The sequence below is a fragment of the Alnus glutinosa genome, chromosome 2 (genome assembly GCF_958979055.1).
Source record: "Alnus glutinosa chromosome 2, dhAlnGlut1.1, whole genome shotgun sequence".
Lineage (NCBI taxonomy): Eukaryota > Viridiplantae > Streptophyta > Magnoliopsida > Fagales > Betulaceae > Alnus > Alnus glutinosa.
This window is the reverse complement of record NC_084887.1, coordinates 39,344,059-39,358,687: the sequence shown is the minus strand read 5'-3', so window position 1 is coordinate 39,358,687 and position 14,629 is coordinate 39,344,059. Positions and strand designations below refer to the sequence as shown.

Genomic DNA, 14,629 nt, shown 5'->3' with positions numbered 1-14,629 from the left:
GATTATTTCACCAACAGAAGGTGAAAAACCAATTTTGGTGGTTGTATTGCTAGAAGGGACCTGATGGCAGAGTGAGACGACGCGTTATGCATCCATTGGTATTGGGGCTTCCACATATCGATAGATTTGTACCTTTAAAACATGATTTTGGATTTAGATTTTCACAATAAGCTTCAAGAAAGATCGGGAAAATACTAACAACAACAACAAAGGCATAGGGCAACGCGTGGAAGCAATTAGAGGTGCGTGCAACGTTAGATGAACTCCCAAACTCCTTCAAGTGCAAAACATATCTCAACGAAGTGTTTGGTATTCTTCTTTCTCAATGAAAAACACCAAGAAAATGCTTAAATGAGAAATTGCACGGGCAGAGAAATGAGGCTTACAAGAGGCACCAAGATTGGTGGCTTTGATATCTAGAAACTCATGTTAAATATAAAATAAGGAAGAAATAACGGAAGCAAAGAGAGAGAAAAAATACAATGAATTTTGGAGTGATTCGACCTTGGAGGCCTACATCCACCACTGTGAAGTGCCTTTTGGGCTACATCTTTATTGTATAAAACTATATAAATTGTTTTACAATGTATGGTATTTATAGAGAAGCTAAGGCAATGTAGGCTAAATAAGGTAGGAAATTTATGATGGGCCTAAAAGGAAACTAAAACAAGGCTTAAAGATGAACGATAGCCTAACATTAAAAATATTCTAATATGGAAAATAATATAACAATTGTAAATTCTCCTCTTTCGTTTTACCAAGGAAGAAATTCACGTTTCTCATTGTCATCATTATCATCATGATTATATTCATTATAGCATCTTGGCATGAAGCTCGGCCTTTTTGTAAACAGAAACAATTTATTTGTCTAGGCACAAGGACTCCCACTTGAAAATCCGAAGCCGATGTATAGGGGGGAAGGGCACGTATCGCAATATTCTAACAATCTAACTTCCCAGCATGCCTCTGTAAAAAAATTTCCATATTAGCAATACCATAAACCTTACTTTCCCGCAACAATGCAGACAGTATATTGTCCTTTGGCTCCGCTGGCATGGCGTTTACTAATTCGCACACCTCATCTAACATATCAGCTCGACTATATAATTCAATCATACACGTTAAATGTTCTAGAACAGGCGTGATACCATAGTGCTCAACCATACATTTGAAGTATCTCTGAGCCTCTTCCAGGTTCTCTGTTTGTACACAAGCACATAGAACACCTACAAAAGTGATAGCATCTGGCCGTACATTCGCCCTCTCCATCTCTGCAAAAAGACCAATGGCTTCATGTCCACGCCCATGCACACCCAAGCTAGTGATCATAGAATTCCAAGTAACCAAACTCTTGATTTGCATCTCATCAAACACCCTCCTTGCATCCTCTAAATTACCGCATTTGCTATACATGTCGATAAGAGCAGTCCCAAGGAAAATCCCAAGTTTGAACCCATTCTTGAGAGCAAAGTCATGAATCCATCTACCCATCTTGAGGCTCCCGATCTCAGTGCAAGCTTTCAACAAGCTAATCAGTGTAAATTCATTGGGCCTCACATTATCAAGCTGCATTCTCCAGAAAAGTTCAAATGCTTCTTCAGGTCGATTTCTAACATACCCATTAATCATTGCTGTCCATGAAACAACATTTTTTGTCGGCATTTGCTCAAAAAGTCCTCTAGCAGCATTTACTTCACCACAAGCAACAAGGCCAGAAACCATGGTAGTCCATGAAACCACATTGCGGACACGCATTTTTTCAAAAATCTTACACCCATATTCTACATTTCCACACTTGAAGTAAAGATCCATCAAAGTGTTTAGCGCAAACATATCTCCTAAACTACCAGTTTTGATAGCTAGCCCATGAATCACTTTTCCTGGACCAATTACGGAAGTAGTGCTGCAAGCTTTGACAACAAATGGAAAGGTGTACTTATCGGGTGGAAAGCCTTGGGATATCATAAGGTTAAACAGAAGAAGCGCTTGTTGTGCGCAGCCATTGAAGGTATAGGCTCTAATCATTACGTTCCAAGTAAAGGTGAGAGGACCCTTAATTTGATGGAATAAAAGAGTGGCATAGTCCATTTTTCCGTGAGAAGAGCAAAGGTGAAGCAGCCTCCTAGTAAGTAATTGATCATGAGATAGTCCATGGCGAACTATCTTTGCATGGATTTGCTTGAGCTGTTTGAAAGTGGTGCACTTTTGGAGGGAGATGAAAGCTTCCTGCGAACCAAAGTGTATTCTAGAGCTTGGGAGTGGGTTTCTTTTGGGAAGAGCATCAGAAGTGCATGAAAGGCATGCAACCATTATACCTGGGTTCGATCAAGCTGAGCTAGCGTGTTCTGCAACAACTGACCAAAGTATTGCCAAGTTGAAATGAGAAAAAGGAATTTGTGCTTTGGACTATGCGAAGTGAAATCCCCCAACTGGAACAATAGAGAAATGGTAGACCACTAGATTGAAAAACAAGAAACTTTTTAAGCTGCGGCAAGGTGTGATGTTAGGAAAAGGCACCACAACATAACACAGCACGCAACTGAACTAATTTCAATTCTTTTTCCCTCTTTGTGCAAACTCCGAACCCAACCCAACACCTGCATCTAGAAAGAAGAATATTAAGCAAAGGGAAAGCGGCTTTTAAAGCAACAGACAACCTTCCTATAACGAAAGGTTTAATTGTTAGCCTAAACAAAATTCGCTATGAAATGGTAGGAACCATGCCACAATGCTCAAATAATAATATCTTAGAGATCAATGCATCAATAAGAAGACACGCTGAATATAGCAGATGGTATGATTTATGTGAATTTTTTTCCGACAAAATAAAATACATTGGTCACATATACACACAAGGAAATATTTCCTCGCTCTCTCTCTCTGAGCTCCTGCCATCTTTCCTTTTTGGATAGATTTTTGTTAAGACTTTGTCTTCTCTAGTGCTTCCACCCCTTATGTTCTTTCTTCATCTCTTCTCCGTGGATGCTACTCATCCTGATCTCCAAGACCTGATTTTCTCACATAGAAGCTTTAGGTTGGGATGATCCATCTCCGTTGGACTCCTTACCTATGGAACACCCAAATAATGAATCTTACGATTTTATTGGTAAGCTTCTAGCCATAAAACCTCTCAACATTTGTTAGAGCTACCCTCACCAAAGCTTGGGATTTTGTTGACCCTCTGGTTATTGAGGTTCTAGAGCCAAACAAATATCTTTTTTCTCTCCCTCAACGTTCCCACCTAGACCATATTTTATTCCAAGGACCGTGGAATATCAGAGGCTCCCTTTTAATACTCAAGCCTTAGTCCCCTGATCTCACAATCGATGAAGTGGACCTTCACTTATGCCCTTTTTGGATTCAAGTTCATGGGTTGCCCTTGCAAAATATGATACCAAATGCAATTCGTATTGGGAAAGCCTTGGGAAATCTGATGGAAGTAGAAAATGGTAGTACTTTTGGTCTTATCCGCCGCCGTCACCTTTCGGATTCGGGTGGAGCTTGACCTCAAAAACCGCTTGTCCTGGGTTTTCATCTTCCTCGGCCTGGAAGACAATCTATCTTGATACAATTCAAATATGAGAGACTTGCGGATTATTGTATGCTTTGTGGCCTTATAGGTCACAAACAAAATTCATGCCCAGCGCCTCCTATTCCTTTGACTCCAGAGAAGTATGGCATCTCTCACAAAGCTATTAATTTTTCTAGTCCAAGGTCTTCTCTGGTGGGTCAAGAGGAATCAACCGGCCCTAGTATTTCATCTAAAGGCCCGATGGAACTCCTGATTGAAGTAGTTGTTGACACCTTACATGGAGCGGAGTTAACCCAGCTACAACTCGTCCCTTGTCAAAAACAAGATCTACTTGTCTCACAAGCTTATGGACGCATGGAATCCTCTCACAACGCTCCAGCTAGCAGATCTCTCCAAGTGGCACTGCTTCACCAAACCGCCTCATCGTCTGGATCAGAGCTTGCCATGTTTTCTTCAACAACCTCCTCAACCACGCAATCTCCTAAGAAATCAATCATTCCTTCTGCAGGTAGACCACATGACTCTTTGATTTTGGCGGGAGTATCTCAATCATTTAACGCTTCAAATCCAGCTTCAACCCAAGATTACTATTCTACCCCCTTCTCCTTGTTGGACTCAACCATCACCAAAATACAGGATCTTTCAGAGCCTCCCCTCATTGAACACCCAGCCCAATTCCAATCCCTTCCCTTCACTAGGACTCTCCTCCCTCACAAGCCCACTATCCAAATCCCACCCTCCCTTCAGATTAATCCACCCCATGGGCTCTCTTCGGTTATTGCTGCAACTTGGGACATCTCTACAGTAGGCTCCCCTGCTTTCTCTCTGTCAAGAAAACTCAAGCTCACCAAAACAACTCCAAAGCAATGGAATACTCATCATTTTGGCCACATTCAGAAGAAGATAGATTCTATTCTCATCCAGATTGATTGTGTCCAAAAATCCAGTCCAACACCTCAATCATTTGCTGAAGAAATTTTTCTCAAACAAGAGCTGGAAGAACTCCTCATTAAGAAATTCTCTGGAAGAATAAATCCAGATAAACTTGGCTCACCTGCAAGGATTCAAACACTAAATTCTTCCATACCTCCACATTAATCAGATGAAGGAGGAATGCAGTGGATTTGCTCAAAGTCTCCTCTGGGGCTTGGATCTCTGATAGGCCTGCTATTGGCAGCTGTTTTGTAAATCATTTCAAAACTCTCTTTACCTCTTCCTCCCCCACCATTTCAAATGATATGCTTAATCTTTTTGATAACTCTGTTCTCCAGAAGAAAATGAATCTCTTTGTTCCATCCCTTCAAAAAATGAGATCTTTCAAACTCTTACCAGCCTTCATTCTACAAAAGCTCTAGGTCCTAATGGCTTCACTGCCCTCTTTTACAGTATTGGAACACAGTTAAGAATGTTGTTCTTCATAGTATTTGGGATTTTTTCAAGAAAAATCATTTGTTGAAAGAGAAAAATCACACTTTCATTACTCTAAACGGAAATAAAATCTATTTTTTTTTTCTAGGCATTTCTTTCAAGATCATCTCCAAAATACTTGCTAACAGATTCAAATCCCTGCTCCACCATTTTATATCTCCTCTCCAATATGCTTTTGTTCCCTCTAGAAATATCCAAGACAACTCTATTCTAGCTTACGAGTTTCTTCACTACCTAAAGTCCAAAAAAAAGGGAGAGGAGGACTTATGGCTATCAAGATAGATGTGGAAAAGGCTTTGGGTTCCAACCCATAGGACCAACTGGGTCCGTATCTGTATTACTTCCCCCTCCTCCATTTTGATTAATGATAGCCCATTTGGTCTCTTTACCCCAGCTAGAGGATTACGCCGAGGGGATCATTTGTCTCCCTTTCTCTTTATCTTGGGCACTGAAGTCCTCTATCGGCTTTTTCAACGGGAAGAACTCTTGGTCTTCTAAAGGGAATCAAAATAGCAAGAAACTGCACTCTCTTTTTTTTTAATGACGCGAAACCCTCCAAGGCAGTGTGTCACTTCGTGTATTCACCCCTGAAGGTTAAACAAACTGCACTCTCACAACCCATCTTTTTGCAGATGGTCTCATAATTTTTGCTAAAGCTACTTCTTCAAAGGCAGCCTCTATCAAATCTTGTCTGGATTCCTATTGTACACAAATACCACTCCTTCAAATTTCAGATACCTTGGCCTCCCCATCCTTTTTGGCAGATCAAGGAAGGCAGCATTTCAAGATGTTCTGGACAAGGTCTTAAGCAAAGTAGAAGGTTGGAGTACCAAAACCCTATCTCAAGCTGGAAGGATTGTTATCATCAAATCTATGGCTGCTGCAATTCGCTCTTATACAATGAGTATTTTTGGTGGTTTCTCAAATCGGCTCTTCCTGCCATCCAAATTTTGGTTGAGGCCTTGGCAGCTCTCTTAGCTGCATCCTTAGCAGCTTCTCTCAATCTTGGACATTTCATTTTTGAAGGTGACTCACAGGTTGTTATTCTGGCACCTCAACACCCCAATATTATCCAAGACTAGATGATCTTTTTCCCTTACCTTGGATCCAATCAACTTTATCCCAGCATTTTCCCATTGGAGAACTAACAAAGTCAACAATCTTCTGCGCCCGCTATGCAGTATAATGGGCCGCATCCAGAAATTTCCCTGGCCGCATTCCCATATCCCCTATCCCTATCCCTTCTATCCAAATTGTTAGCGGGAAAGACCTACCCCGTGGTAGTGGTTTAGTTTGGTTTGTTTCTGTTTTTATGTACTTTGAAAAAGAAAAATACGTCGGTCACAATGAGCTAATTAATGGAAAGACAAATAATGAAAAGAAAAGAAAAGGCAAAAAAATAAAAATAAAAAAGGAATTTACCTCTGTCTTCTTCTGTTGACGCTACCGGCCTACCACTACGGCTGAAGAGAGTGAGAGACAAGGAAGAGAAGAGAAGTGTAACTGGAGGGTGCACTGGACAGGGATGGGATTGTGAGAAAATTTCAAGCCCCAAAGAAATAATATCGGGCTCCAGCCTCGTGTGTTCCTTTTCTTCCTCAAATTGCTTATCCAGAGGAGGAGAAATAAATTTTTTTTTTTTTTTTAAAAAAAAAAGGCTTTGTTAAGTCTATGGTTTTTTTTTTTTCTGCTGCGGGACTCCCGAAACGGGCAGGATCATAGCTACTGGAGGAAATCGTTCTTCCTAATCCTAAAGGAAAATTGGAAAGAGACAATAAATTAGTTAAATTAGGAAAAGCTGGTGGGTATTGGGAAAGTTTTATCCATCTGCCGTCTCTTTTTTCGTTTGGATCGGAGGATAACATTTGTTCCATCTTCTCTCGAGAGAGCGTGTGGCCGTGGATAGGCCGAATGGACGGCCCTGATGCAACCGGTCAATCCGGTAGACAGTAGAGAGTAGAGAGTAGCTAGTAGTACATACTCTCACATTCACGCACCAGCCAGGCCTCAGGAGCGAGACCACCAATTCATTGGTTCCGTCTTCCGTTGACGTTGGCCCCTCTCCACCGCTGTGATTCTCCCCAAGCTATTTTGACGTACAATTGGAATTTCAGTCAAGAGGAGTATGGGGGCGAGTAGCGATCCGACTCAGGATGGTTCGGACGAGCAGCAGAAGCGGTCGGAGATATACACGTACGAGGCACCCTGGCACATCTTCGCCATGAACTGGAGCGTCCGCCGCGACAAGAAGTACCGGCTGGCCATAGCCAGCCACCTGGACCAGTACCCGAACCGCGTAGAGATCGTTCAGCTGGACGACTCCAACGGCGAGATCCGCTCCGACCCCAACCTCTCCTTCGAGCACCCCTACCCTCCCACCAAGACCATCTTCATCCCTGACAAGGAGTGCCAGAAGCCCGACCTCCTCGCCACCTCCAGTGACTTCCTCCGCGTCTGGCGCATCTCCGACGACCACCGCGTCGAGCTCAAGAGCCTCCTCAACGGCAACAAGAACAGCGACTTCTGTGGGCCCCTCACCTCCTTCGACTGGAACGAGGCCGAGCCCAAGCGCATCGGCACCTCCAGCATCGACACCACCTGCACCATCTGGGACATCGAGCGCGAGATCGTCGACACCCAGCTCATTGCCCACGACAAGGAGGTCTACGACATCGCATGGGGCGGCGTCGGCGTCTTCGCCTCCGTCTCCGCCGACGGCTCCGTTCGCGTCTTCGATCTCCGTGACAAGGAGCACTCCACCATCATCTACGAGAGCTCCGAGCCTGACACCCCCTTGGTCCGCCTCGGCTGGAACAAGCAGGATCCCAGATATATGGCCACCATCATCATGGACAGCGCCAAGGTCGTCGTCCTCGACATCCGCTACCCAACGCTACCCGTCGTCGAATTGCAGAGGCATCAGGCCTCCGTTAATGCCATTGCCTGGGCTCCCCACAGTTCCTGCCACATCTGCACGGCCGGCGACGATTTCCAGGCCTTGATTTGGGACTTGTCCTCCATGGGCCAGCCTGTCGAGGGCGGCTTGGATCCCATTCTCGCGTATACCGCCGGGGCAGAGATCGAGCAGCTGCAATGGTCCTCGTCCCAGCCCGACTGGGTTGCCATTGCTTTCTCCACCAAGCTTCAGATACTTAGGGTATGATGTGTACTCGTTTTTTTCTTTTTTCTTTCTTTAACTTACCATGTCCATTACATAGCGAGGTTGAGTTTGCGATAAGAACGATCTATGCCTTGCCTTCAATTGTCTGTTCGTCCTTTGGATTCAAATCCAATGATTATTAGTAGTTTGCCTATTAAGCTGCTCTGCATGACGTTTCTGTATTACTCAGAGATAGCTAGTACTGTTTTGGATGTTGATGCTAATTTTGGATGCAAAGATTCAAGGAATCTTAGGACTTTAAGGACATATAAGTTTTGCGATGCAATCTGGTCAAGAATCAACTCGCTTGTTTCCTCTTGGGTGTCTACCCTGCAAAATCCAAAACGTTTGCTTTCTCTAGTACTCTGTGACACTATTGAGATGTTATTTGAATGGATGAGCAGCCAGAGAAGTCTCTAGTATTGGGTTGATTGTATGCATTTGAAAAGGAATGTAATTTCCAAAACCTTAGAGGTAGCACGCATTAGCTGACTATACTAGAGTCATTTAGTATGGTTTTCTCATATGAAGTGGAGATCCATGATACAGTAACCTAAGGCCTAAGGACAATGTAAGATCAAGTTGGCCGCAGAGAGGGACCTGATGAATAAAAACAATATTCGATGGTGATCAATTTGCTGGTTGAATGTGACATCTATTAGGGATGAACTTCCATATAAATTAACATGGCAGACAAGAAACAATATCATCACTGTTAGGGCAAAAAGGCAAAGAAGGCTGAACACAGTTTTTAGCTAAGGCATTGTGTTCAGCTATATTGGTTGGCTGGACATATAACAATGCCCTTCAACCTTCGTGCTTGTCTAAGATGGCTTGCAGCTCAGTGATCTAAGTACTCCTAAATTGGGACCTAAATCTGCGGTCTGCCAGATATTTAATTGCATATCTCTCACTGTGGTTTGTCGTTATCAGAAATCCATGCATCCGTAAATATGACAAGTGTTGAGGTTAAGGAAGACAATCAAGGATCTTCAGATTTCTGAGTAATGATGTTATATATATATATATATATATATAGAGAGAGAGAGAGAGAGAGAAAACTATGATGGGTAACCTTGCTTCCTTGTGATTGCTGATGGAACTATTTCTTCAAAATTGCTGGCCTCTTGAATATATAAAGGAACGTAGTGGATATGTTCCTTCCTCTTTCTGAACTGGCCTCTCTCTCTTTATATAAAAGTTTCGTGTCTGCCATGTTAATTTATATGGAAGTTCATCCCTAATAGATGTCACATTCAACCATCACTTGCCTTGCAAAACAAGCTGTCTTTGAGTAATTTTTTTTTTCCCGTCTTTGTGGTTAGTTATATGCTCCTTCTCAAAATATTTCAGTATAATGAGTATTTATTGAACTGGTGAATCAGAAACTGGATGCCAGGATTTAATGGGTGATATGATTCTCACATGAGCAATTGTTTTATCATTCTCTTTCGTCGATACTAAATTGGTAGAGTAGTAATCATAGTATTGGCAACTGCTATGATTTATGTTGGTACATCTTGAAATTTATACAATTCCTACTATATTACTCTGTCCTTCAAAGCTTAGCTAGCTTGACTAGCAGTTCAAAGCTTAGCTACCTTGACTAGCAGTACAGTGCTGCTGCACCTCTACCACTTTTTCTACCCTGTCAAGAGATATGCTACTTATTATTCTCTTTGTCCTTCTCGTATCCTTCTCCGCTTCAATACATTTGTAGATCAATCTTAATTTAGAAGAAAAAAAAATCCAATAGTGAATTGCCAATGCCACATCAACGAAGAATGATGAAAAAAGAACAAGAGAATGTAAAGTAGCATTTCTCCCCTATTAACTGAGACGTTGGTAACAAAGTATATCTTCCATGACCAACAACACTACTTTGGTTATCCCTAAGTTCCATGTGTCTCCTCGTAAAATTTGAATGTTTCTTACAACTAAAAAAATTCACAAAACATTAGTGAATATAATAAATTTATGGTTGATTCATGGATTGTTCTAAACTTTTAGAACTAAAGCATAAGAAAAATGTTATTTAGTAGACTGTTATACGACTGTCTTCAAATTGAGATGATATGATAGTAAAAATTAGCCATTGATTTTAGTTTATTTATTTCTTTGTACAAGCCTTTGCTGATTTAAAGGTTGATTTTTATTGTCATGTCATCCTAATTATATGGCAGTCGTATAGCGATCTATTAAATAACATAATAGTTTATTATAAAACATGAACTTCCTGAATACTATAGGTCAATATGCCCTATAATGCTTGTATAAGGTGTATGGTAAAGAATATATGATTTGTGTTTGCTGCAACCTTGCTTACCAACACTGACCTAATCTAATAGTGCATATTCAAGAATATCATACCAAATGTTCTTCTTTGTATACAGTTAAAAGAATTTCTACCTTGGGGATCAAAAGGAGGGTCATAAATTCATAATTCAAGTTCGACTCCATTGAAATAACAGCATATGCACTATTCCAGCCCGTGGGCCTTTTTTAGTTTATATGTTCTTTTGTAATAGAGTGCCCATGTAGGAGGTAATGATGCCGTTGATGTGGTCAGAGCGAGGTTGTAATGTTGTGGTATTATAGCACTTCATGACGTGGTCTTGACGGGACTTGCCAAGCCCATGATAAAGCACTAGCCACACCTAGTAATCAATGTGGGACTTATAAAACCTAGTTTTACTTATTAAGTAAGCAATGTGAGACTTAGCACTTATGAATGTCTTTATAGATTAAACATTATTTCATGTGAACTACTCATCTTTCCAATATGAAACCGGGATATTACAAATTTTTTCTCTTAAACTCATAACATTTCTGTCAAGGTCATGTCATGCAGTGCATCAATACCACATTGCTGTTAAAGTGAAATTTGTAACATGTTGGTTCTATATTGAGAAGATGAGTAGCTCACATAGTGTATAGTTTATAAAGGCACACTCATGGGTGTTAAGTTCCACATTGTTTGCTTACTAAGTAAAACTGAGCTTTAAAAGTAATTCTAGTAAATTTCCAATTTGACTAATTATTTTGGGATGATAACGTAAATATAGCTAACGATTTTCTCATAGTCGGTAGACAACCCTCTCCCAAAAAAGTTCAGGTTTTCACACAATAAAATAAAATAATAATTGCAAGTTGCCATTGCCTATGTTAAATAGGTGAGGGAACTCGACGCTGGGGCAACAGAAACTAAAAATTTGCTTGTTTTCAACGGTGTGGGATATGGATTATGGGGGAAAGGGGGAGGAACACTAAAAGGTGGAGAATGCTAGTCATAAATATACCACTTTAAGTGAAGCAACGCAATAAGAAGGAAAATGATAGCCAAGAATTCATTATAACAATTGACTAATCTGCATAATTACGTTTCTAACTATCCAGAAAGGAGAAGCAAAACTGGTCATGCATTTAGACTACAAAAAGGACTAGCCAACTTCCCCCATTTTAGCTCTCATTAATGTGGAGTTGTAGACTTCAAAAGAGACTAGCTCCCGAACTTCCCTCTTAAAATGATTTTGAGCCGCAGCGATGGATGGTCTCACATCACGTGGCATCCCACGGGATTCTCATCACTGAAATAATCCCCAATTCGTGCTGCTGGTGGCTGAGAGATTGGCCTTCCACAGTTGTAGTATTCCTCGCCATAACAAGTTGGTAGGAGGGGAGCCATATGTGAAGGTATTGCATAATAGGGCAGGGTGATCACAGAGGGCCCGACCATGTTATAACATTGGGTATGAGTCAGAGTCTTAACATTACCTCTATCATGCAACAAGCTTGTATACCCGGTGCAATTCACTTCCACTTCCGGGTGAATTTCCTTCTTAACGACTTGGGAACTAGAACTACTTACACTGCCCTCCCTCTCCTTCTGATCCTTCTCTACAGCTATATTTTTGTTTCCATCCCCACCATCTGTGCTCACTTTAATTTTATCATTTGAATCTGGGCACTCTTCTTGCTGACACCCTCCAGTTTTTGGCTTTCCTTTCTCATTCGTCACTGCCATTTCTGCTTCTTTCTTTTCCCTTCCAGCATTCTGATTCCCATAGCTCTTCCACGCCTCTGGTTGTTTTCCAACTTTCAGAAGCTTCTTGATTAAAATTTGTGGATCCACATTCCCTAGGACTGTAACTTTGGGCTGCAAAGGGTCGATTTCTGTCTTCAAAACACCTGATATTGTGTTTTTCCATAATTAGCAGGAGCAGGGCAGGATAGTGTAAAGAGCAAGAGAAACGAATTTATTACCCTCAATGCTTTGTAACACCTTTTTAACTTTCTTCTTGCAACCATCACAGCAGTTGACAGAAACCTTTAACTCAAGTTTCTGGAAAGAAAAAAAAAAAAAAAACAAAAAAAAAAAAAACAAAAAGTCAATCCAATGTAATTTCAGACCTTACAAGTGAAGTGAAAATTTGTGGATGGAAAAATAAGAGAGAACAAAAGATGAAGAGACAAAGCACTTGTAAGAAACATAGATCATTGTCGTGCGTCAACACCTGTAAATCTACTTGCTTTGCCATGTTTAATTTCCTGGCTGCACTGTTTTCTGATGGAGATGGAGGTGAAAAGGCTTGAATATATATATATATATATATATATATATATATATAGAAGAACCCACAGTAAAATCAAGAAAGTGAAATTAACAGGTGTTTGCGCAATTAATCCTTGGATGGGCAAGCTCCATTTATAAGCACCAAAAAACATAGAATAACGGACCATGTTTAATGGCCCTTCCTTTTTCTCTATTATAATATACATCCGTACGTATCTGTTATGTTGTTCCAACTCAAAAAAGCATTGGAGACTGAGACAGCTTTCTCCGTAAGCAGAAGAAACATGGACTGGAGCAACAAATCAATCATTCCTTTCTTAATTGAGGGCTGAGTAATGACAACAAGGATCCCATAATCGGTCTCTTCTTTTTTTCTTTTGCTAGTCCCCATTATTCGGTCTACCTAGCACTGCCTTTCTTTAGACTTATTTGTTTATCATCGCTAAAGTAATTCTCATTCAATCAAACACCTTCCTCTAAAACAAGAGGGGTGAAATTTACTTTACTCCGAGAGAATTGAGGGTCGTACACGTGGATATATGGATGTATATAATTTTTTAAGTAAAAATGGAAATAGGAGAGTATAGTAGACTGGTAGTGGACTAGTGGTGAAGACTGAAGAGGAAGGGGGACACAGACACGAAAGCATAAACCACAGCCATTCGTTGAATGAGACTCTGAGTGGCCATCCAAAAATCCCATGCATCCTCTCTTCCTTTCATGAGTCACTCCCAAGCATCCACCGTAAGTGTAACCTCCTCTCCTCTCCTACTTGATTTTGAGATAAATTTCTATTGAATTTTGATGCAATAATAATTTTCAAAGTCATGTCATATTTGCAAATAAGAGAGAATAAAAGTCTTGCACGTAGAATTACTCTAAATAGAGAGAGGGCGCGGGCAAGCCCATTGAGGCAGGGCGCTAAGAAGGTGATCATCACTAACCCTTGCAAGGCCGGGTGACATCCCTACCTACGTGGTAGGGGTCAATGCAGACGCCTACAACTCAGACAAGCCCAATATCAGCAATGCTTCCTGCACCACTAAAATACTAATTAATTGCCTTGCTCCCTTCGTCAAGGTTCTTGACCAGAAGTTGGGCAATTTATGTTTCATGCCATCAATCCTAATCCTATATACCGTTTTACCTATACTTGTTACTTCACAAATGCGCTCAAGTGTTCAATGGGACTTAATTAATCTCTGTAACTGTATTACCACTTCTCAGAAGCAATTATTTATACCAACATGATAATAATAATAGCTAGAATTGCAAAATAAATATGTGACAGTCATCATCAAGGGCACCACGACTACCACTCACTCGCACACCAGTGACCAGAGGCTAGCTACTTGACGCCAGCCACCATGACCTCAAGCGTGCACGAGCTACTGCTCTAAACATTGTTCCCACTTCAACAGGCGCAGCAAAGGCTTTGACCATGGCCCTTGTCCTCCCAACTCTTAAAGGCAAACTCAAGGCATCGCCCTGCGTGTGCCTACTCCAAATGTGTCCGTGGTTGTCCAGGTATCTAAGAAGACCTTTGCCCAAGAGGTGAAAGCTGCGAAGGAGCCCCTTGTTTCGGTTGATGTTAGGTGCACTGACGTATCTTCAACAGTTGGCTCTTCATTGACAATGGTCAAAGTAATTACTTGGCACGATAATGAGTGGGGTTACTCTCAAAGGGTTGTGGATTTGGCTCACATTGTTGCCAACAACTGGAAGTAATTCAAACCAGTGCTCATCATCTGCAATGATGTCTCTATTTTTGCCTCTCTCACTTTTTTCTTTGTTTTCGGAATTGCTTTCCATTTTTCTTTTCATATTAAGGTCCAAAGCATGTCTTTTTAAATCTCTTGTTGTCGGTCTTTAGTTGGTAACAGAGTTGCTGAACATCTGCTAAGAGTCACTTCAAATTATCTCGGGTGTCATATTA

The 14,629-nt window shown here is 41.1% G+C and overlaps 4 protein-coding genes across 5 annotated transcripts; 2 read left to right on the top strand and 2 right to left on the bottom strand.

Annotated features, from left to right (window-relative positions):
* Positions 1-483: 483 nt before the first annotated feature.
* LOC133860129 (pentatricopeptide repeat-containing protein At3g26630, chloroplastic) lies at positions 484-6,716 on the bottom strand. Of its 2 annotated transcripts, none has more exons than XM_062295801.1 (2): positions 6,383-6,716; positions 484-2,603 (listed from the first exon to the last, which is right to left on the bottom strand). In XM_062295801.1, the coding sequence occupies exon 2, from the start codon at positions 2,308-2,310 to the stop codon at positions 940-942; it is 1,371 nt and encodes a 456-aa protein (XP_062151785.1). In that variant the 5' UTR covers positions 2,311-2,603; positions 6,383-6,716; the 3' UTR covers positions 484-939. The 2 variants fall into 2 exon arrangements, with proteins under 2 accessions (XP_062151785.1, XP_062151783.1); XM_062295799.1 differs by having other exon boundaries at positions 484-2,597.
* Positions 6,717-6,934: 218 nt separating this feature from the next.
* On the top strand, positions 6,935-8,278 carry LOC133860130 (WD repeat-containing protein LWD1). Its single transcript, XM_062295802.1, has one exon. The coding sequence runs from the start codon at positions 7,086-7,088 to the stop codon at positions 8,121-8,123; it is 1,038 nt and encodes a 345-aa protein (XP_062151786.1). The 5' UTR covers positions 6,935-7,085; the 3' UTR covers positions 8,124-8,278.
* A 3,149-nt stretch (positions 8,279-11,427) lies between these two features.
* On the bottom strand, positions 11,428-12,732 carry LOC133861440 (heavy metal-associated isoprenylated plant protein 35-like). The gene is made up of 3 exons (XM_062297233.1): positions 12,635-12,732; positions 12,384-12,462; positions 11,428-12,308 (listed from the first exon to the last, which is right to left on the bottom strand). The coding sequence occupies exons 1-3, from the start codon at positions 12,656-12,658 to the stop codon at positions 11,674-11,676; spliced, it is 738 nt and encodes a 245-aa protein (XP_062153217.1). The 5' UTR covers positions 12,659-12,732; the 3' UTR covers positions 11,428-11,673.
* Positions 12,733-13,260: 528 nt separating this feature from the next.
* LOC133860630 (glyceraldehyde-3-phosphate dehydrogenase A, chloroplastic) lies at positions 13,261-14,435 on the top strand. The gene is given in 7 exon segments (XM_062296200.1): positions 13,261-13,287; positions 13,580-13,609; positions 13,611-13,649; positions 13,651-13,801; positions 13,985-14,040; positions 14,042-14,168; positions 14,171-14,435. Coding segments are annotated over 7 exon segments (681 nt in total). The 3' UTR covers positions 14,422-14,435.
* The last annotated feature ends 194 nt before the right edge of the window (positions 14,436-14,629 follow it).

Coding starts and splice junctions, on each gene's coding strand:
- LOC133860130 (XM_062295802.1), top strand. CDS start 7,086: ATGGGGGCGAGTAGCGATCCGACTCAGGATGGTTCGGACGAGCAGCAG.
- LOC133861440 (XM_062297233.1), bottom strand. CDS start 12,658: ATGGCAAAGCAAGTAGATTTACAG. Junction 12,463..12,634: donor CAAAGCAAGTAGATTTACAG/GTGTTGACGCAC, acceptor TTTTCTTTCCAG/AAACTTGAGTTAAAGGTTTC. Junction 12,309..12,383: donor GGTGTTACAAAGCATTGAGG/GTAATAAATTCG, acceptor ACACAATATCAG/GTGTTTTGAAGACAGAAATC.
- LOC133860129 (XM_062295801.1), bottom strand. CDS start 2,310: ATGGTTGCATGCCTTTCATGCACTTCTGATGCTCTTCCCAAAAGAAAC.